General features: G+C 37.0%; 1 protein-coding gene across 9 annotated transcripts in view; it reads left to right on the top strand.

Annotated features, from left to right (window-relative positions):
- Positions 1 to 24,243, top strand: part of RGS7 (regulator of G protein signaling 7) — a 265,891-nt gene that overhangs the window by 108,433 nt on the left and 133,215 nt on the right. For all 9 annotated transcript variants that reach the window (XM_076334190.1, XM_076334197.1, XM_076334191.1 and 6 more), the window contains exon 3: positions 10,973 to 11,069. In XM_076334190.1, coding sequence (XP_076190305.1) covers positions 10,973 to 11,069 — 97 coding nt within the window. The remainder of the gene's footprint in view (positions 1 to 10,972; positions 11,070 to 24,243) is intronic.

The following is a 24,243-nucleotide window of genomic DNA, read 5'->3' as shown; positions in this document are numbered from 1 at the left end:
GCCTCCTTCAGTCTTCCCCTGCCACAGGGCAGAAAGCAGTGCAGAAATCACCAAACTACTTAAGCTTTGTCTTGTCCATATGTTGTTGAAACACTGGCACAGGTTGCCCAGAGAGGTGGTGGGTGCCCCATCCCTGGAAACATTCAAAGTCAAGTTGGACGGGGCTCTGAGCAACCTGATCTAGTTGAAGATGTCCCTGTTTATTGCAGGGGCATTGGACTAGATGACCCTTAAAGGTCCCTTCCAACCCAAACTATTCCATGATTCTATGATTCTATGATATAAGTGTTCCTCCTTGCAGTTTCATTGTGAATGGAGAAGTAAACCTGTGCTTTGATCAGCTTCCTCATCAGCTATTGTCCAGAGCAGGTTAGAGAACCTCGAAATATACGCAGGCTCATTTTCTAAATTTGTATTCCATTTTCATATCATTGTTTATCCCAAAATGTTATTTCTGTCAATGTAATTTTAAACATTTCTTGTAATTACTTCTTCCCTCTTCAGCATTTGAAGGATAATGATAGTGCATTTTTTTAAAAGGTCTCCTCCTTGCTTGGCAATAGCTGCTTCTAAAATGATCTGATGCTGTGGTGTGGCTTTGCAATGTCTGGTATCATCTGTCAAGTGAGAAAAAGAGATTCCAACCAGACAAATTTAGATTTAAAACTATTAGTAACAGATGATGTAAGAAAGCTGTACCAACTTAGAAAACATCTGTTTTTGTGGACTTTAGAATTAAATGACAATATTTTGGAGTAAATGTAAGTATTCTCCTGAGGAATGTCACTTTTTTTAGGTAGATGAATATATTGTGACTCTGCTATATCCTATAGCTAATATTTTCGTGAGTGTTTTTTGTGAAGGCAAAATGCGCCATTAGCTACCTTTCACTTTTCTATCTGAGTTAGCTATGTATAAGCTTAGTCCTTTGTTTTGCATCTCCTACAAAAATGTGTGCTTGTGTTTTCTTTAAAATCTTAACCTGTATACTGACCAGGGTACCAGAATCTGTTCTGTTTTTTTTCTGTTGAATCTTGACATTTTGCTTTTGTTCCTTCTTGGAAAAAAATTCAAACCTTTTGAACATTTTTCTAATATTGTTTTGAAAAGTCCATTTGGGATCTCAGAGGTCAGTTTTCCAGTTGAACTTGTCTGTTTCTGAAATATACAGGAGACCCCATTTTTAATGTCAGGACCATCATATCACAAACCATCAGTACAGCTCAGGAAACATCTTGGCTTTGAAAGACCGTATTTTAAAAATAAGTATTTGCCTAAGAAACATTATTTCTATCTCTGGTAACACAGTTTAGAAACTCAAGTCATGGCTTGACAAATTAATAAATATTATTTATAGTTTCAGCTGCTTTAAAAAAAAATATTTTATTCCGAATGAAGTATTCTTACAGAAATCCCTCTACTAATATAAATACTCTTTCACCAAGACCTCCTTCATCAAGCTGTTTCCTTCTCAAGTACCCATAGTGATGCTTCCTTTTCCTCTATCATTCTAACCAATGTTTCACACCTGTGATGGAAATAATGATTTTACTGGAAAGCAGGGATACAATTTCCAAAATTACCATTGACTTCAGTGGTTTTGAAATTTCGCCATCTGGATGTATTTTTTAACTCCTTTGGATAAGCTTTCTCTGGTTTGGTTGTGCAACACTAGCGTTCAATCAACACTAGAAAGTTGATTTCTAATTAATTCTAATTAATAATTTCTAAGTTCCAAGAAAAACAGATAAATAAACTGAAATGCTTTTCTTTATCTATCTGGAATTTAAACATGAAAACCATTCATTTAAAGTGGTAACTTTTGCATGAGTGCATTGATTTTTATATTTTCTGTGTCTGATTGTGACATTTCCTAAATATAGAAAATGCTTCTTGGCTTGGAAAGGCCAGAGCAAAAATAATTTATGAAGTATTAATAGTATGAAACTATGTTAAAGAATATTTGAATTATTTTTCAAGTGGTTAATTTAAAAAATACAACCTTTGTCCTTACTTAATAAGGGTTTTTGTTTTTTGAAAGAATTGCATTTTCATGAAGGCCACGGGAATTGCCACCTATCCGATTTTTCGTATAGTTAGCGTAGTGTTTTCTATAACCTTTTCTTGATTCCAAAGCTGAATCAGTATGATGTGTTACCCCAAAGTTACATGTTTTTTCTGTTAATACCAGTTGAGTAGCTTTTAGAAACTACTTCAGTCTGCTGTTCACTGTCCAGCCATATAGCATTAATATACATGCAGTGAACTGGATGTATGTCCTATATATTTAGATGTAGGACTCTTAGGTGAGACAAAAATTAATCTAACTGAAAAAAATGGAAGTAATAGCCCATGCTGTGTCATAGGTTTGTTGACATAGTTCTGACATGCTGAATTCTTCAAAAAATATACTGACAGAAGCAAACTTGCACTATGTGAATTAGAAAAAAGAATCACTTTTTTTTTTGTGAAACGCAGTATTAATTAAATGTTTTCAGTTCAACTTATCAAAAGAAGGCACAGTAAGAAATAAATCAGGTGAAACTGTAGAGTGGTGGTGGAAATGGAAGGTTACTGGGAGATCTCCAGTTTACCCAGTGTATGAGGCAGAGAAAAAAGTCAAACTGTGTGACATGTTGGTGCATCAAACCACTAGCGCAACATTAGCAGTCCTTGGGAGAAAAGAGAATAACTTATTGGCATCAATCACTATCTACAGAATGTACTGTATGGTATCTTCAAGATTTTCCATTCAATATTGTACAGTTTTATGTGATGGGGATTAACCTTTGTCCATTTTTTATCTAGGGTTCACTGACAGTTGTAGCTTCCAAACAGGCCACATGATTACAGGTTAATCACTGGAGTTCAAAGTATGCTTTTAAGTTATCCTTCTTCCAAAAAGTCTTAAAAAGAGGTCAACTATGTTCTGTTTCAGCAGACCATTTATTTTATTTTTTTCAGTATTTTTAATTCTGAAACTGTATTTCTTCCTCAGATACTCTCTTCCAAACAAAATGTTTTAAAGTAACTGTAGAAAATTCTTAGCTATGCAGTAGTTATCAATATCTGAGCTGCAAATAACTTAACTGATTTTGCATATTCCATGTGATTTCAGTAAACTTTTACATGAAGATTGTGCTTTTTTCCCCTTTGAGAGAACATATCTAAGAAAGGATTTATTTTCATCAACTTTATTTTCATCAACTTTATTATTAGATAGTTCAGCACTATTGAAAGGTGGATACTGCTTCTTTTATAGTAGCCCAGCTGTGTCTCTGTAAGTGCGTGTTCATTCATTGTCCCTAGGACTCTCTGCTTCTCCGGGTATTGATATCCAGAATTTGGTATAACTGCTTAAAATGGGCAAGGCACAGGAATGAAAAACAAAAGAACTACTTGTATGATTTGTAATAAACTATAAGCACTTTTTAAATGAAATGCTGGTTTTGTTGATTAAGCATTTTAGAAGCATAACACAAGAACATGCTTAAAATTATCATTCCAAAAGCCCAGTTCTAAATGAGCAAAGTGTGCAGAGGTTATCGTATTGATGCAAGTTCAGTGGTGAACATGCAGTGTTGATGGCAGGGACAAGCCCAGTGGGACTGTTCATCTAATTAGAAAAACTACATGCAATGCTTGTAATTTGCATGGCTTAGGGAAGAGTGGCTGGAAAGCTGCCTGTCGGAAAAGGACCTGGGGGTGTTGGTCGACAGCCGGCTGAACATGAGCCGGCAGTGTGCCCAGGTAGCCAAGAAGGCCAATGGCATCCTGGCCTGTATCAGAAATAGTGTGGCCAGCAGGAGCAGGGAAGTGATCGTGCCCCTGTACTCGGCACTGGTGAGGCCGCACCTCGAATACTGTGTTCAGTTTTGGGCCCCTCACTACAAGAAGGACGTTGAGGTGCTGGAGCGTGTCCAGAGAAGGGCAATAAAGCTGGTGAGGGGTCTGGAGCACAAGTCTTCTGAGGAGCGGCTGAGGGAACTGGGGTTGTTTAGCCTGGAGAAAAGGAGGCTGAGGGGAGACCTCATCGCTCTCTACAACTACCTGAAAGGAGGTTGTAGCGAGGTGGGTGTCGGTCTCTTCTCCCAAGTAACAAGCGATAGGACGAGAGGAAATGGCCTCAAGTTGCGGCAGGGCAGGTTTAGATTGGATGTAAGGAAAAATTTCTTTACTGAAAGAGTGGTTAAACATTGGAACAGGCTGCCCAGGGAAGTGGTGGAGTCCCCATCCCTGGAGGTATTTAAAAGACATGTAGATGTGGCGCTTAGGGACATGGTTTAGTGGTGGACTTGGCAGTGCTAGGTTAAGGGTTGGGCTCAATGATCTTAAAGGTCTTTTCCAACCTAAACTATTCTATGATTCTATGACAAAAACTCAGGTCTCAATAATAGTTGCACAGAACTGGCATCGATTTTCAAATAAATTCAAAGTAACCTAAGTTATGTTTAACAAATGGCAAAGCCTTGCTCTGCACTCTAATGTAAGCACAGGCTGCTAGAATATATAGTACTGGTTGTTTTACAAATTTTTACAACCAATTTGGAACACTACCTATTTGCTGTATCTGACACAGTATGGATAAATAGGGCAAATAAATCTGAATCTTAATTAGAAATTAACAAATTGATAATTACAAATGCAGACATAAGAGTGAGGATAGATAATGCTTCAATACAGAGTTTTGTGCTACATGTGAAGCCAGAACATCTTTGGCTCTCCACAGGTATTCTGTTTGAGGACAGAGTATGAACTATTTGCTCACACCAGTGACTTTGTACAGCAGAAGGAAAGGAAAACGAGGCAGAGGTGTCAGCATCATAGGTGAATGTAGTAAGCAGGCTCTTCAAACTATCTCCATTGCATCCGTTTAATATGATTAGAAACTGGTTGATTTGTCATTTGATTTTATGGTGTCAAATAGTTACTTCATCAAATAGAGGTTCTGAAAAGGGTGAGACCAGTCATTCTTGTATTCTTTTCATTGAGTAAGTTATTCTCTAATTTAATGTTCATCAGAGAGTACTTAGGGCATTTCCCTGCATTGGTAGACCGGAGAAGCAACATTGCTGGCTTAGAGCAAGTCCTGACTGACTGCTTTTTTTTGAGCAAGCTCAGATAGTTCATGCATGACTGTCATTAACAGTTTGGTTAATCTTGCATGTTTTAAGCCATCTTTCAGCGTTGTCAAAAAATCTAAATGTACTTTTCTGGACTTGTGAATGTTTTAAACTTTGTTTTCATCCCAAGTAGACAGGAAGAGTTGAAATAACCCAGTTCTGCATTAAATGGAAAATGCTAAAATCTTTGATACAGAGATGTCAAACCATCTCATTTCTACACACTTGATTTAGAAAAAGAGTTGTCAGCACTCCTGACCTGAGATGATTTGCTTTAGTTTGGTGAGCAACACTGAAATATTTTATCTGGCAATCAGTTTGCCTGTATCTGTGCTTGTCAGTGCAGGCTCCCGGGATTTGTAGTTCCTGTATTTTGTGCTCTTTTATTCTCTGTGATGCAGCTTGACTAGCTGAACTAAGCCTGTGGTTCACTGAGTTGGGCAGCTCTCAGGTGGCACTGTGATGATTCAATTAAAGAAGGATTTTGCAGTGATTGTTGGCATGTGTAGCCCAAGCAAAGAGCAGCTCACATGGGAAGACAGAGAGTCTGAGGCTCCTAAAGTGTAACTCTGATGGGGTAGTTTAGCCATTCATGTAAATATACTGATTTTTTGCCTCAGTGAACCACAGCAAAATACTTTCTTACAAATTTTCTGCATCCTGCAATTGCAGGCTTTTTAACTGATGGAGGTCTTAACAGAAAATTTGTAGTATAACTGGCAGTGTGTGAGAGACAGCATATGTAGTACAATGGAGTTTCAAGAAAGGAGTACTGCTGAAAGCAAGAGCGGTTACAGGTAATTTATTATTAGTATAATACTAACAAGATGAGAATATATCTGTCTATCCATCCTGTATAGTTAGCATGTGTTGGAAGACAAAAAAAAAGGCCATTACCTTGTAAGGAATCTTGCAGCTTTCTCCTACCCTGCTGGTTTTATTCATCCCATGTTGCTTCATGTACGTCCCTGCATGGGGGGCTGGCTAAGGAAAGCCTTCTTCAACCTGCTGGCCAGCTGCAGTAACGACCTCAGACTCTGTAATGTGTTTAAGTAGGGAGGGGAAAAATGTCTAGGGAAACTTGTTGCGTAGTGTAAGAAATTGTTACATATTGTAACTTGTACTTTGTTAACAATTTTGGATGAGGTCTGTAGTTAGTTCCACTGAGTTATTCCATCCCTGCATTTGGGTAAAATGAAGAAGAAAGATTTTAGCAAAATTAACAAAGCTGTAGTGTGGGTGGACCCCAGTACACTCAACATAAGAGCTATCCCCTGTTTTGAGGTACGATAACTGAGTACAAAATTATGCTTAGTTTCATTCTAGTATTCCTGGGTATACTTTTAATTCCCTGGCACTGAAATTTGTTTTAGTAACAAATTGAATTGAGATATCTGTAAGTGTGTAAGTAGGTCAAGACTTCAAGCTTTTACCATGTATCTCTTGAACTTTAGTTAGTTCCAGACCGTTGCTTTCTTTTTCTAGTCTTGGAATTCTTGTATCTAGTGACCATCTTTATGTGGAGTTGATTTAGGTTTGCTTTTAAGGGAAGAAAAAGCTCTTGTCCTGCACTGACAAACTTTTTGAGCTTTCGACTTCTGTTGTCTCTAAATTCATTAAAAACCCCCACTTAAGAAGCAGTGATGATGAATTACGATGCAAGGGGATTATTTTTGCAAGGTGTGTGGATGATTAGCAATGAAATTCCTATTTAGATTTAGAAATCTAAAGATCGGCGTCTTCCCAAACCACATGGCACTGAAATCTAAGGAACCATAAAAATTGTACTCCTAGGAGTTGTATTTATTTCACCTAGCTGTAAATAGCTGAAGGATACTAGTCCTGGTTTGTTGTCAAGACTTCCACTGTCAATAACAGAGAAAGACAGATACCTTTGGGTAGTGACTGAAGATTAAAGATAGAAGAGGTGAATCGTACCCCATATAGCAGAAACCTCTCACGATTGTGTCAAAGAAGAAGAGAAGCCTAATAAAGATCGTCCTTCAATGGACTTTTAGCAATACACAAGATTGAGAACCATCACCTTCACTTCCCATTTGATAACTTTTAATCTCTCTTCCCCATGGCCAGATACTACTGACTCTGTGGGTTTGTTAGTTCTCTGTGGGTAAGTCATACATGTCTCCATGTCTAGCTCCCAGTTTGGAGCAGAGTCAGTGGTCATTATTAGGCAAAGGCTCCTGTAACCTGTAGCCTTTCTATTACAGGATATCACTATCTTCTTTCTTTTTGCTTCATATAAGATGCATTGTCACTGTTGTCATAGAGTTAGTCTTTGAAATAGATTTCACAGAGTCCTTACATGTCAAGGTAAAGACTGCAAATTATCTTCACAAGGAAATGAGTGAAGTTTTAAATATTAATATTAAAAGTTTGGTCTGAGTTGCCTATGCATCAGAAGGTTAGTGAGTTTTTGTCAGGGTTAGAATTGTCTCACTGGTAAACAAATGGCACATTTTTTGAAGTATACATTTGTTTAGAAATGCTCCTGTAGAATCGTTGCTGCACTGTGAACTTCCTTCTAGCTATGCCTTCCCTGTTAATTGTGTACAATGATGACTGAAAAGCTGAAAGATGTGCTTATACAACTTCCTTTTCTCAAGCACATTGAGCCTCATTTGCAGAGTGATCGGGAGGCAGTTGTTATTTGTGGATTTGTTTTCTTTGAGTTCTTTGAGAAGGCTTAGGGCTAAAAAGGATCCCATTGCATGATCAGAGCCAGTCAGGTTTAGCCAGGTAAGAACATAAGAAAAGAACTGTGAAAGCCTAATTCTGAGGTGAAGTGAAGGAGCCTATATTTCACTTTTGAGCGTCGGGTCAGGTGACTCAGAAGCAAACAATAATACATCAGGAAGGAAAATTATTATATCAGGCAGCAGCTTGTGTTTCCCAGATTAGACTTCTTGAGCAAAATTAGATGAAGATTTTCTTTCATCATTCTAATTAAACTATTCTGCCCTTTTCATTGTCTTAGGTCATTGCTGGTGAATGGCAGAGAAGTGCCCTGAGTGCTGCTTCCCAAATATAATTAAATGAGATGTTTTTTGGTGGAAGAGATTATATATTTGCTGAATTTAAAGCAGCTAAAACAGAAATAGGGACTACGTATATTGAAAGTTAAACTGTGCACCTGCGTATGTTGGATTAGATGGTTTTGAATCTTCAATTGAAGCATTTTTGTTTTAAAATTTGCCCTTCATTTTCCTGAGTTCTTATGTTTAACATTTCAGATGACCACAAAACACAAGTGACCTTTTAGATTTCTGTGCAAAAAGGGACAAGACAAATAAGAATTTTGTAGTCTAACAGATAACATACAGAATCCCAGGTCAACTGTAACTAATTAGGAGTCTGCTGTTCTGTTGTATCTTGTTTTAGAACAGTCCCACTCACTTAGGCAGTAATTTTTGTACACTGAATTAACCAGGCTGTTCACAATGATGCTGTCTGGAGTGTGAGCTGCCTTTTGCACAGAGGGTGTTCGCTCCCGAGAAGGAACAACAATCTGAGCTAGATGTGCAGGGGAAGGTGTAATTTTGCAGTGCAGATATCCTAGAGCTCACTTTGCTAATCAAAACCAGAGAACTCTCCCAGAGCTACAGTTCCTATCAGAGTTAGGTCTTATACAGTTTAGATTAAATCTTGTCCATGAAGCAAGCTTAGGAAAGCATATGTGAATGTCAGTTAACAATTTATTCCATATACCCTCAAAAGACTGATTATTGACAGCACTAGGAATGCTAGGCATTAAACGTTTGCACTCTTGTGTGTTCCTGAGAAAGAGGTAACTGCATATCACTACCTGTAATATTATGTTCCAGGATCGTGTCCTACATTTGTAGTAATCCTTATTATAATGCAAATATACCTTTATCATGTTGCCTTATGTATGAATTGTCTTCTAAACTTTGTCCCAGTGTAACATACATTATTATTTGCTCTGCAGTTCTAGCAGTACACTTATAAGCTTACACTGCATGTATGGAAATTATCATCAAATCTACTTCTGTTCATTTCCATAGAAGACCATGCACCTATGGTTATAATTTACTTTACTGTTTAAAGCAAAGATATTCACTTGAATTTGAGCGACTTCTTATTCATTTAGGGGCTCCATAAGACAGTTTACCAACTGAATTTAGAAGGGGTTGAAACAAGCCTTCACTTATTATATGGATAATAAATGCATGGACAGATTCCATTTCATAGACAACAGTTTGTCTGCTTGACAATTTCTTCAGAACATTATTAATAGCCCTTTCTATTTAAATAATTTAATTCCGTGTCAGATGAAAGTCATTACAATGAACATCGGTTCTTTTCTTCTGTTACATTTGTACCTTCCTTAATTCTGAGCAATAGACTCGGTCTTCCACAGCTTGCTAACAATATCTACTTCTTGTATGTACTTTCTGTTTTGGACTATGCCACTGGATTTGTGTTCCTTGGGTTGTTAATGTATGTTCCATAAGTACATGGAGCATGTGGACCTCCAGACACTCCCTGTATAAACAGGTTTTTCATGAGCAGTTGAACTAATTGATTTTGTTTTCGGTTTTGGTATGGATTTTTGTTCTTTTTCCCTATGTCCACCATTGGTGACCCCAGCTCTCTTTCCCTTTCCCAGCTCTGTACAACTTCCCCATTGGGCCAATTAATGCACAGCTGCAACTAATGCTGATTTGCTGTTTGCTGATTTGGGTCATCTGACTTCTGTGGAAAAAAAGTGTATAACAGAATTTTGTCTGTTCGTCTCTTTTCTCAACACAACCCAGCCACAAACTTTTAATGAATTCTTTGGGAACCTGTTGGGGGGACAGAGTTGAGACGATAGAATTTTTTTTTAAGATTTGACTAATAAAATAATATAAAATGCTCTGTCACACAGAGTTTTTCAGATGGAGTATGTTGGTGACTTAAGGAAAAAGGAAGGATAGTTGTAATTAATTTTATCACAATATCATTGAATATTTTGAGAAGTTAGATATTCAGAGAAAGAAAGATGGAAGTTATCTAATATGTAAACTTCAATTACAAGATGTGAAAGAATAAAATCAGGCATTGTCAGCCAATGATTCTATCTAAATATTCTTTGTGTTTTCCAGTAAAAGGGCTTGCTGTTCATAGTTCATATGAAAGTGAACCTTTAGGTTGGGCATAATTAATAAAATGTACAGGCCAAATTAGCCTAAAAAATTGAGTTGGAAAAAATGAGCTAATGTAAAAATATAAAAAACATACAGCAAAGTGATTTTAAATGTTTTTATACCCACTCCATTACCTAAAAAAATTCTTACGTTTCTGGCTCTGCTGTCTCCAGGGATGCAAAACTGCATCCTGTTGTATTTTTTTTTCCTCTTCTCAAAAGAAAAAAAAAGGAATTTTTGCTTTGAACTTAAAAGCTCTATTTTTGTTTCGAACAGCCTTTTTGAGAACTGTATCAGTACTCTAGAAGGCTGTATGAGTCTATTTTGCTTTTATATGTGGTACAATACCAGTAATACAATCAAAACATGAAATTCTATATCCAGCAATGGTTTTTAACTACTTTACTTTAACTAAATCTCTTTTTTCTGCTTTGGTATTTCTTTCTCAAGAGAATTTGAGCACATACATTTTTTTACGGTTGTCCATCAATAAATTACTTGTAGTTTTTTAGCCTGTTCAATAAAAATATAGAATATAAATTTTAAGTTAAAAAAGAAATAGGAAGATTGGATCTGTCATTCTGAGAGATTGGTCTAGGATTTCTTGGAGAATTTATTTTAGGAAATAATTCTGGATTTCTTTATTCTTTCTTTCTTTTATTTTTTTTTCTCTGTGTTCAGATGGAAGACGTCATAGCCCGCATGCAAGATGAGAAAAATGGGATTCCTATTCGTACAGTCAAAAGTTTTCTTTCCAAGATCCCAAGTGTCTTTTCTGGTAAGAGTCAAAGTGAATTTCATACTATTTAAAGTTTGCACTCTACCTTATGTAAGGGGATGCTCAAATGGAAAACGCTTTTAACTGAGTGCTATGGGGAATTCACAAGTCATCTGGTCTGGAGGAGACATTGACTATCCTTTGAATACTTTAATTATAGAATTTTTTAATGTTTCTCTCACATTGGAGTGGGCTTACACAGAGATGTTTTTGTCCTGTAAATTAAGTGAAGGGAATACTTATTTTACTACAAAAAGTCAATTATCTGAAGATGGCAATATTTTTATTGCAGAGTTTCTGCATTTCGGATCTGTTTTTTAGCCTGTTTTCATGGCAGGTATGAGTTTAGTGTATAGGCCAGTACATGAAGATAAGAACTGCCACAGCAGCAGCACAAAAGGAAATCATCGCTGCACTCTACAACTGATACCGAATTGTGGCTGTAGACATTTATTACAGCATTTATCATCTGCTTTTGTAGCTGGCTGCCTGTGCCCAAGAAGCTAAGACTGAGATGTCTGTGGTGATTTGCAAGACAGCTGTAAACGTTATAGCTAATCCAAGTCAGTATTGTCATATGGACAAAAATCTGTCCATTTATTAATTAGCTAGTATAATATATTTATTCATTTACGTACATACTTTTATATCAATTTATGCATTTATATATGTGGATATGTATCTTTTTGTGCTACCAAAGAATATGGAGTTCCTTTGAAATAGATGCCATTGCTGAACCGACTTTTTCCATCCTCTGGTAACAGTTGCAATTTTTCTAATGGAAAAGGTAATCCTTACATAGAAAGTATTTATAGAAGTTTGTACTGTCTAGAACAGCAAGAAGAATTCTATACTTTAATTTTTAACCTTTGGAACGTTTTTGCTAGTGAATAATTCTGGCACAAAGAAGGAAAGAGTCTTAAGAGTGAACAAAATGTCTTCATTATTTTAGAAACTACTTGTACAAAAACTAGCTTCTGAAGAATGGACCTTTATTTCCCATAAGTTAGTACAGCATGGCATCTTATTAAATGATCCATATTAATTGTTATTCTCTGCCTTACCTTGAGTGCTATGGATTTCAAATTAGACAGACTATGGTTATTGTATAGCAGGAGACATTATTTACCAAAATGTTTTTTTTTTTACTGGAATAGATAGACATCATGCTTTTTAAGGTTGTGTTAGAATATATATACAGTAGTACATAGCATTCACTGATACAACAACTTTTGTATTGAGGCATTAACTTTATCAACTGCAGGGGGGGAAGAAAAAGCATAGGAGAGTTCATTTTTTCCTTTTGCAGATTTTCTGCCTCAAATACCAGGGCAGTAATTTTTGCTGCACATGACTAAAAAACCCACCAGAACAGCACAACTGTCATTTTAGTTCAATTAATCAATCAACTTTCCTGTCAGTTCTCTATCCTGGATGGAATCTGAACTCTTCAAACCTTCATGTTGAGAGTAGCGGGTTTCCTTTAATGGGCTACGAGTTTGTGTATGTGTAGCAAATGAACCTCGGCTTGAACTCAAAACTATTGATTGCTAGGAAACATGGGTGTATTGTTGTCTAAGGATCACGATGATAATCATGAAAATGTATATAGTAACAGCTTATAGCAGTGTTATTACCCATAAAAGCATCCATATGAAAATGGTCAAATTAAGAGCAGATGCTCTCCAGTTAAAAAATACATATCTATGTCTATATGCTCATATATATATTTCTGTGTGTCTATGCACAAAACCATGTATTATACCCAGCCATCTGTCCAGGATTATGTCGCATAAAAACTGGAACTTTGCAATTGTTTGTTTGTGGGGAGAAGCAAAATGGGTAGGTCTTCCACAGTTAAGTCATGTTCCTGCAAGCACTTAGAAAAGACCTGTAAGAGTCCTGTAAACAACTTGTAAAAATTAAGGTTGTCCATAAATTGTCTGTAGGAATAGGGTCTTATGGGCTAGCATTTTAATTATGTTGTTATAAAAGTGAGAGGTATTTTTATTTTTGTTTATTTTTATTTCATAGTATTGCTTCTAAAAACAGCAAGTGAAAAACCAGTTGAAAGTGCAGTCACTTTTTAATGCAGAATTACTGACCATATCTATTTAAGGATGACTACATTAGCCAAATCAGCCTGGGGAATGGTATCTGAATTTAACCTTTTAATAGAATATTGTGATTATAATAAATAGGACGATGTAATTATATTATCTCTTTTACTGAGTCATTCCTTAAATGTTTTTACAAGTAAAATATCCACACAGGGAAACATTTCAATACAGATAATTCACTATATGCTGTACACATTGTTGTGCTTCAGAAAAACACAAAGAAAAACAATGCTAGGTTAAAGATTATTTCACCTTGTGAAATTTTGAAAAAAAGACTTATATTGCTTTGTTTCATATATTCATAGAGAGCAAATAAGTTGCTTGATGTTCATATTTGTACATTCGTTTTTGTGAGCGAGCTGCTTGAATTCAAACACACCATTTTTGTTCGATTTCTTTCTTGAAATCTTTCAAAAGAAAATAATTTAGTTGTCTTTACCTGATTAAAATATGCTTAAAATGAGTTTGCAAGCTATTTGATGAAAAAGAATACAAACCTGTAGATGTGTGGTAATTACCATTCATATTTTTATCCACATTTAGGAGTGTATCAGATTGACTTTATGCAGCAAATTTATCTGTGGTGTAAATTCACTAGAGATGGTGAACTGCAGACTAATTTGGATAATAGCATTCCAGTCACCTACAAGCAGGAGGTGAAATGGATTGTGAAAAAAAAAACAATCCTTGACTGAGCTTCAATATATTGTATATGCCAAGATAAAAATCTCTGAAAACAAGGCAGTAAAAACAAAGCCGCTAGCACCTATCCTGGTTCTATACCTCTTTCCTTAGTGCCGAGAGATTTTTCCTAGCTGTTTAGCATTAATGATGTTAATGATACTTATTTGAGTTCTTTCGATAAAGAACTCTGTATAAAATTATACCTCTTTTTATGCAAATAACTATGGTGAATAACTTAGTGTATTACAAAGTCTTTAACAGAAATGATGGCGCTTATTATACATAGAAACGAACAATTATTGGAGAGGGAAAGATGCATCCTTGTCTAACTCCAAATGGGATTCAGCATAAAAGAATCAGTGGAAGTACAGCACTGGGGGCTGGCTACTCTGACTTTTACTTGTGCTGCCTGCAGACCCGCAACCTGTTGCGCTCATCAGTGAACATCTGTGGTGAATTTTAGTATGTTGTGACAAGCAAGAATAAATATCAAACACACCAGAATTATTCTGTACTGTAGCTTGTTGGGTCTGATGAGCTAATGGTTTCATTGCACTCAAAGCTTATTTTACACCAAGATCTGCATCATTCACTGTTGCAGAACAGATATTTACAGTCTCCATGCCCAGCTTTTTTTTTTTTTCATTTGAGTCAAACAACTACTACACGTGGCTTTTTCAGCATAATTCTATACTGACTCATCCTGACACTAGCTCACTGCCTTCTGGGGCCATTCTAGCAGTATATTGTATGCCTATTACGATTTCAGCCAAAAGTCTTTTTTGTAAAAGACCCTAGCCTTTACAGAGTCTCACTGAATTACCTCATCCAGCTAGTGCTTGTGAGGGGAAGTACAATTAGGTCTTTGAACAGAGAGAACGTACAATGTGCTGTAGCAGATGGTCTTTGTAGTGATGGTTCACCTCAAGCTGAGTCATCCACTATCTTACTTGCAAGCAGGCTCAGGCTGGATGCAACAAATAGATGAATTTGCATGGATAGCTTTACAGAAAACAGACTAATATACCTATGTACCCTAGTACACTAATGGCTGAAACCAGATTTGCTAGATTATATTTTAGATCCTACACTGTCACTGTTAATGGAAATTCTGCTGGAAATTGTAGTATTGCTTTAGTCTTCACTGCTTAAGAATATAAGCAATGCTATGGTGTAAACCATCATTGTTCGAGGAATAGCTTCCTGTCTTGTGGAATGGATTAATCTATTTTTATTATGAACAATAAAGTCTGCTTATGCCCATTCACGTTATAATCTTGAGTGTGAAAATCACACCAGAGGTTGTGTTTTAAAAATTGCATTGTACTAAAAGTGTATCCTCTAGTAGAGCCTGAACTATCTCTGAACTGAACTGATTATATGTCAGGTGAACTGGAAGTTTCTTGAAGGAGGGATTGAGTCAGTTTTCTCAGTAGCTTTAAGCATAGTTATACGTCTGGGCATCTAAAGCTGAGCTTGAAGATGACACTGAAGTAGTTTCCTGTGTGGTTCTTGGGAAATTTGACTGTTTAATGCCAAAATTGTAGTTATCCCTGTCTATGGATTTAAGTCACTTTCTATGATTAATGCTGATGACCACAGTCATGGGCACTCCGTTTTCAGAAGGGACATGTTTAAAACAGTGGTTGATGGCTGACTAGATTGCAGCAATGCAGGATCCCCTGTATGCCTGCAGCGTAGTCATAATAATGTTATTCATCAGATATATATTGTGGCTTTGATTTGAAACTTTAAAGGATCCAAGGAAAAAAATAGGCAGGAGAGTTTGCTCTTTCTATGTGATTATGCATTTTGATGAACAAAAGAAGGGCTTGCTGTTGTTGTCTCCATGGTTTTAAAATGTTTTGGAGGAGTGAAGAAGATAGTTTATATAGACATCTTGCCAGTCAACAATAATAATTGCATGAAAGTTGTCATGTGCATTCTTTACTAACATTGATTAGAGCATTAGGAATAAAAAGAAGGCAATTTGCCTGGAATGTGGTTCACCATTAGGCCTGGAAATGGATAAAAAACTTGCTTGAAATGATGAATGTAGGGAGTCTGACATATGAATCATAGGGATTAGAAGGAGCTCTAAAATATCATTTTTCTTTTTACTAAGGAGAGACAGCAAGTAAATGCCAAAGTTTTGCTGTTCACTTTCAAGCAGAAAGAAGCATTCAGAGTTTAGAGACAAAGCACTGCAATAGTCGAGGGTTTGTTTTGGGGGTCTTTGTGGGGTGGGCAGGTGGGTTGGTCAGTATTAGCACTGAAAGCTTCATAAGCTAATCATAATGTGGATATTTCATTAGGACAGATGTAGTGATATAGTAGTGTCTTATGGTCATTACGGAATATCAGTGCGATGCTTTATAGGACTTTAAAGTGTGTAATACTTGGATGTGCTTGGTGATGAATAAAATCTGTGGAGAATGTGCCAACTGAGTGGTGTGTAAGTGTGAATGAGGGACACTGTTTAGCGTTTTTATTGAAGGAGCGGGGAGAACTATGAGAAATGTAAGTTCAATTAAAGAATACATGCAGAGACAGAATAAAAACTTCAAGGAAAGCATGTTCATACGAGTTACTGGCTGTTTCTGATGCATGGCTCAATAATTTTGAAAAGTAGTTACAGCTTGAACCAACAAAAATAGGAGAAGGAGATCAGTAGAAAGGTGTTTTTTTAACATCTCCTTCTGAGTTAAAGAGAAAGTGGAAAGATTCATTTACCTTTCCCAAGAAAATATAATCCCTGAGAAGTCTTTCGTTTTTTCTCATTGCTAGATGTGAAGCTGATATTGTGCCTTTTCCATATAGACATTCAATTTTCCCATTTTTTAGAAAGATTATTGCCATCATACGCCATTTTTATTCATCGTTTTTCCTGATCTCAGAAAATGCTTATTTCTCTTCTACCTGGGAAATTGTTAAGATAATGAGACGTTACACTTTGATTAGCAAATGTATTCATATAATCATTAATGATCAGTCTTAATTTAAGCACTAGTAGTAGTATGCTTGGTAAAAATAGAGAATTTGTGTTTAAACATAAAAAAATCCTGCTGAAAAGCAGACCGGCAGTCTCAGTAGCCTGGTCAGATGTAGTGAGAGACCCCAGAGGAAAGCAGTATCAGAGCAGCTCATCTCACCCACAAATCACAGGTGGGTGAGCCCAAGGAATGAGTCACAGGAGCTACCTGCAACAGCAGTGTTGCTTGTTATATAGAGGCAGGCAGCAAAAAATAGAGCGCGCTACAGTGGGAATTGGATGACTCAGGGGACTAATAACAAGAAAGAGAGCATTTCATCTGTCATTAGTTTTGATCTTTCCCAGCTGAGTAATGAGTTGTTAGCATCTGATGACTTTTCAGTGCTGCATGTGAAATGAGTTGATAGGTTTATCCACTTCAGTACTGGAGATTACCTACCTGAAATACAAGATAAAAGAGAAAGCTCTACTACTTGGATTGACAGAAAAAACCCACAAAAGCATAACATCTCAATCATCTGGTACCTTTGAAGCCAAGTAATGTTGCTTTATAGGTAAATACAAGGGTTTTGGAATTTCCATTTTTGATACCTTTTCCAGAATAAATTAACCGTGTTGGAGAAGCAAGGATTCCCATCTCCCAAGCGTCTAATTTTATGGACCCTTTTTTTCCCCCTTCAGTGTCTCCTGTGCTGGGTTGATAACAGGTTCCTACTTTCTTGTTCTCTCCGTTCCTTCATCCCCCTTTTCTTGCATTCTCCTACAGGTATAATTTAATAGTAGAATCATTGCTGGTTTCTTTATGCCAAATTAGCCTCTTGCTATTTGCAAACAGCGCCTTCAGTGTTAAAACTGCAAGCTCACTGCCTTGATGACGTTGCAGTCTTAGTAAAATGCTTTGATGAAAAGATCTCTGTCAGTACATGAAGGACAGAAGCTGCCTCATTCCCTCTCCTGTGCCCATTCAGAAGGGCAAGTATGAGCAGGGACTTGCCATCTTTACAGTTTCACTTTTCAAAACAGAACTTTTGAGAATAAAAAGTTAATAATCCTCTATCCCCAAATGAATAGTTGGTTTGAAGTTAAAACACCAGTCTCTTGTGTGTCGTTTCCATTCATCACTTTGTCAGAGTGACTGATCTGTATTCAAATGTTCATGGTCTTTTGGGAGTGGATATTTTTAAGGAGAAGGCTGGTTCTCTTGCTTATTGATATCATGTTCATGATTTTTAGAGTAGAAGGGATTGACTAAGTGGCGCCGTAAGGTTGGACGTACAGTCATTTCAAAGTAGTGAGATAATTAACTGATTAATCAGCGGTCCTTTGTATGCTTTACCATTTCAGAAAACCAAAGTGGGTCTCTGAGTGCTGTCTGCAGACCTTCACTTCCTGTTTCTGTCCCTTTGCCTGTCTGCCTTGGCCGCATCACTGGGATTGTAACTATGGCCAGAGAAGAGTGCTCTTAAGCTGCTTAAAACTTGACAGAGCTTCTGTACTTTATGGAAAATCAGCTTAGTGACAGCGTTGCAGTTGTGAAGCTCAGAATGGCCACGTGACAAGCTGTGGTGGGCTGGGATCGAATAAGAGCTGAATGCTGTTACTCACTTGAAATGAAAAGTGAATGAAAGAAATGAAGAACTGTTTCCAATAACTTTAATGCTCCAAGATGATTATGCTCTCCGTTTTCATTTTAAGGCCATGTGTTGATATCAGACCTTTCATAAATCACTGTCAGAATTCAAAGCTTTTCAAAATGTGAAAGTATTTTCATTGGTTATTTTAAACAGAGCAAAAAATTCTCATTTAAAAGTTATTGCTTCCTCCCAACTAAACAACAACAAAAAATTGTGTTCATATCTTTACCTTTCAATTCAGTGGTGATTGCCATTGGGAGCATTAGTGAAAAGAAGAAAATACAGTGAAGAAAGTCTGAGGCAATTTTGCAAAATTGTTCTAGGAACCTGAAATATACTGACAGCCCATTGAAAAGTCTTTTAAAGTAATCTGTGTGCAAAACAGTCATCATAAATGTCAGTTCCCTTAAAATCAGTAGATATGAAAAGCTTATTTTCACAGACATTTGCAAAAGAAATAGGTCTAGAAGTCATGCATTGATGGGCAAAAAATCTTAATAATTGGTCTCTTGTTGTGAGATGGGAGATTGCTGGGAACATTCCTCTTAGTCGTTGTTTGTCCACATGAAGTGCACAGTTTGAATTAGATGATCCCCTCTTTCCCAAATGCTGTGTAAGGCCTTACAGCTCAGCATGTTTCCAGAGAAATAGCTCTGGGGCTTGCTGATCATAGATACAAATTTGTTCCTGACTTTTCCTACTATGTTGTTTTGTCATGAAAATACTTCCCTCCCTTTCCTACACCTTCTTCCTAGCCTCCTCGCGTGTAAGATTTTGCCATTGTTTTTAGTGGAACGGGGTTGCACCTTTGAAGTGTGAGTACTTCTAAGAGGAGTATGGGAAAACCTACTGCCTTCACTATGGCCAAAGATTTACCTAGTTTGCCACCCTTGACACCCAGCCTCTGGACATTGGACGTGTAACATTCATGGAAAATGTGGGACAAAAAGGGAGCCCTGAATCAGCCTCACATCAACCTGAAATTAGCAGGAATTCTGCAGTCTATCACAGCTTCACTTTAGGTAGTTTGCCATTTTTTTCTGGCATAACACCAGTTAATAATTGTGTTTTGTTATGCTGTTTTTATATCAGCAACAATGAGTAGTACTTACAGAAAACAGAGAAAATAACCCCCTCCAACACACACACACAAACATACATGGCATGCATATTTATGCCATATATATTTGCCCATGGAGACTGCATAATATATCAGCTTAAAAAACCCCCACTTTTAAGCTGATATAAGCAGCATCTGTAGTGGTGATTAATAACATGGGTTCACTGAGATCTGTTATGTGCATAACCAAAGCCTTGTAGGAAGACAAGAGTAGAATATGTCTAAGGAAGAGCGACTGTACAGAAATACATTCAGGGGTTCTATGAAAATGGTTTTCCTTCCTGGCTATCTCTTGGAAATCTCTTAGAAAGAAGTACTATTGATGTTGCATAGCAATGGTTAGAACTGGTGAAATAAAGATCAGTGAGAATTTTCCAGGCACCTGTATTTTAAGTAATTGTTTTAATTAGGAAGCAAAGCAAAGTATACTACTTGACTCCATCAGTTTATGAGGTACTTCTATGACAACAAAGCTGTTTGTTTGAATTGCATTGGAATTTTTTCAGACAGCAATTTGAGGTACACAGAAGAGAAGTGTTTTCTGAGAAGAAAGAGTCGCTACTGTGTTTGCCGTCACTAATTTCTGAGACAGGAGGGAAATTTGCTGCTCATGTTAAGAATGAGGAGAGGAAGTGTATAGCTGAAGACAAATGAAGTCCCAGCATGAAGTCCTTGTTGAGTGTTAGTGGTGGTCTTATCACAGCGTGAAATCTGTTTCATGATATGCTTGATAAATGGTCTCTGGAAACTATCCCAGAAATGAACATCCGCTTAAAGACAAAAAGAAAAGAAACTCAATCTGGTTCCTCTAAGTTCAGAACGCTTGAGTCCGAAAAGTATCTGTTGTCTTGCCAAAAATCAAGATTTCGCAATAGTACCTAGGATTTGCAAGTGTGATTTTGTATGAGCGTAATGTAATCCTAAAGCTGGGAATATATGTTAGTAGGTTTGGGTCTTGAATATATGGTCAATTAGAATGGAACAGAATAGTTACAGAGAATATCTGTGTATAAGGCCGTAGTTAGGCAGGTACTGTAATCGTTTTATAAATAGAGACAATAGATATTAAACCAATTACATTGTGGAGTATGGATTGAAAAATATCCAACTTTTTAATTTATGTGGCCTTGTACGCTGTTGCCTGGTGGCATGTTTTTGGTTGACTGGTGATTATTTATTATATGTGTATAGGAAGGAACATAGACATGTGATAAGTATTGCTGCTACAGATACAAATAATATATTATTTAGAGGTATCCTGCTAGGTGTAATACAGTGTAAACGTTTCTTTTTAAGATGGTACAAATGCATCTGGTATAGTTGTCCCCTATTCCTCTTAAATGACGTCTAACATTGACTCATTTTGTGGCTTTTCAAGCAATGTAATTTCTTTCTGCTTCAGTTTTACCATTTTAGTACGTGAAATTGTGTCTTATTGTCTTTAAATCTACCATTTTAAAGAGATTTGAAATATTTAAATGAACTGCATGCAAAGAGAAAGTGGTGCCGTGTTTGCAGATTTCAATCTGCCATTTTTACAGCCAGATAAATATGTTTGGCCAGCAGTTAAAATAATCAAACTAATTAAAATTATTCCCTGGAGAATATGCCCCTTGAGCAAGAAATCAAGTTAGCAGGGTTTACAAGATGACTTGCGATTTAGCTCCTAATTCTGTTGGTTTCAGCTACGATGAAAAAGACTTTGTCATTGCAGTTGCATCAGAAGACTGCAGACTTGTCTTTGCAGAAGGACAGCAAGGAATAAATTCTAATAATTGTAATTGTTTTTATTTCTGTTGCTGCTGAAGTTATCCACAGACTGGTTTGGCATGGTGCTATTATCAAACAGTATATGTACACTTTATAAATAACAAATGTCACCATAACATCAGGATTTTCTGTGCTAGTGGGATGTCATTTGATGACCTCCACCTCACTGCAACTAAGCTGCACTCAGTCTAACTTTGCTTTACTAGGAGCTAGTGTGCAGCTGGACTGTCTGGAACTTTTTGCCTGAGCAGTTGCCTGGTATGGGCCTATCTGAGTGTTTGTTTCAGCTTGGACGTGTTTATTGAAGTGATTGATCATGACACAGACTGAACAGTCCATTTTATCTGTGTAGTGTATCTGCATGCATGAAATTTCTATTTGTCAAGGATGCTGGGTATTTGTGATGGTAAGAGAAGCAGAATAGCAAGATCTGAGTTTTAATTTCTTGGTTGTTACTGCACGTTGGGAGCTAGCTATCTGAAAAACAACGAAAAAGTTATTAAGGATTCTTGCTTTTTCTAGAGCTGGCAAGACATCCCCTGCCACAAGAATTTGAAATACTAAAAACATTTTCCTCCTGACTTAGGACAAGAAGCTAAGTTCTCAGCTTTCTGTGAACCAAAACTGTCAAGTTTTAGTTAAAAAAAAAATAATATTCCAGAGCAGAATGAAAAATGGAAAATTTCTTTTTGGAAAACATTGATAATGGGACACTTAAGACTTTTAAAAAATTTTAGCTGCAACAAACAGGTTTTCCAAAAAGCCCACCACTTTGACATAGAACTTCTTCAGGACTTTTTCAAATATTAGTTCCTGCCAGCTGTGTTCCTGATAAAAAGTAAGATACATTAAATTAGAAAGTCACCCACACAGGAAGTAAAGGTAGTTCCATGCAGCTTACTGTGATTGGCAATCTATCACTATGCAAATAAATGGATCATAGATACTAATTCATTTTCACAAATTATCAAAATAATTTTAAATGGAATAATAGGATCAAGAACAATTTGTTAACAGGAAATAAGAGTGCTCAAATGTGTGATGAGTGTTACTTACACCACTACAGGCATTTGGCAGAGCCTATTGTAGGATGGTCCTGAGCTTCACAATAAAGGTCAGAAATTGAGTTTATTGTTTAAAAAACTGCTTTCTAGTCTCTGCAGTTGGAGAGTGAGCCTTGATGTTACAAAACAAGCATGTAAGCCGGCAGGAGTTACTCTGTTTTCCATGATCCCCGCCCCACAGACGCAGCAGTTCCCAAGGCCAGAGGATGTTGGCAGCTTTGAAGGCACAAAATCCAGCGTTCCTGCCATGCACTTTGCCATTTTGCTTCCCACACAGCCTCCGTCTCTTTTTGCCATAGGGATGGAAGATCTCCATGGGGATGCTCTTGGTTTACTTGTTTCGCCTGTTAGGGAACATCACTTGAGTACATGCTGCTTCCCTGTGCTACTCCATGGAGCGAGGGTGTAGACCGCAGTAGGAAATGGGCAGAACTGTTGCAGCAGGTGCCGGGAAGTGAGAAGCTGGTGAGTTTGGTGTCTGAGGAACAGAGCAGAAACCCAGGACTCTTTAGGAATCCAGGTAGATGGCACAAAGAAATTACTTACAAGGTCCTCCCTTATCGGCAGGAAGGAGGACAGAGACATTGCCAAGACTTGGGTAGTGGAGTCAAACTAATTGGAAAGCATTGAGAATATTTAAAAAAAAAAAAAAAGGAAAAGGAAATTAGTATTAAACTCCCCTCCCCATATACATATTTTGTAGGCTAATATTTATTATTAGAAGGCCTGGTAGTGCTTGAGTGTAGGAGCAGGCAAGTGGGACTGACGGGTATTTGATGAGTGTTTAACTTAGAATAATGTAATGTCTATGAAGGGTTTGAGTTGTGGCTGAGAATTTGGTTCCGTTGTATCATACAGAAAACACCAGACATGGGATATTTGCAGCAGACAATTCAACTACCTCAGCCCTTCCTGAAATATTTACCTTTTGAAGGATTTTGACAATGTACTTTGAAAATAAAAAAGCTATTCTTAAAACAGTATATATTTTTTTACAGATCTACAGAAGGGTCTGTAACCTTTTGTACTACACCAGCTATACATGTAGTTTTGATACACGAACACCAGCAAGGTATATGCATTTCAGGTATTTCAATATACCCGTTTGGATCTCAATTTAGCCATCAATGCACGCAAATATTCCTTTTACGCATTAAATTGTCACAAATTGCATGGGAGTTAGCCATTTAAAGCTGCTGCACAGCTTTCTAACTTGGGTTCTGAGTATGTAACAGGCTTGTGGAAAATATTGAGAAGGTGGTCGATGATTAGGTTGTATTTTTCTTTCTCTTCAGAGCCAAACACCAAATTAGTTTGTGCATGTGGGGGTCTCATGAATATCAGCACCCCACGTGCTTGTCTGATGCCAGAATTTTTGCCCTTTAAGCTTTTATAATCAATTGTGACATAGCTAAAACATGGAAATACTTTCTAGACCTATAGAATTCTGTAGACTCTTTACCTTTTTGTCAAGACTATCTTCTTGTAAGTTTTGGACTTACTTATTATGGAAGGAAAGGCTTGCAGATCTTAAACGAAATAAGTATATAGTAAAATGCCTAGTTGTTGCCTGAACTACTTTATTTCTAGAACAGGGAATATTTTATGAAGAGAGAAAAGGCACTGGGCCAAACCTGCCCATTAACAGTTTGTTTACATAAATTCCACCTTCTGCTTTACTTCCCACCCCTTTATCCTCTCCTGATTTTTCTAATTGCTTTCATCAGTAATCATTTCAAGTTGAATTCTCCTTGCTTCCGTACACTTCAGAGAAAAAAAACTTCCACCTT

The sequence above is a fragment of the Aptenodytes patagonicus genome, chromosome 3, assembly GCF_965638725.1.
Source record: "Aptenodytes patagonicus chromosome 3, bAptPat1.pri.cur, whole genome shotgun sequence".
NCBI lineage: Eukaryota > Metazoa > Chordata > Aves > Sphenisciformes > Spheniscidae > Aptenodytes > Aptenodytes patagonicus.
The sequence above is the reverse complement of the archived record's forward strand: the minus strand, read 5'-3'. Positions and strand labels throughout refer to the sequence as shown.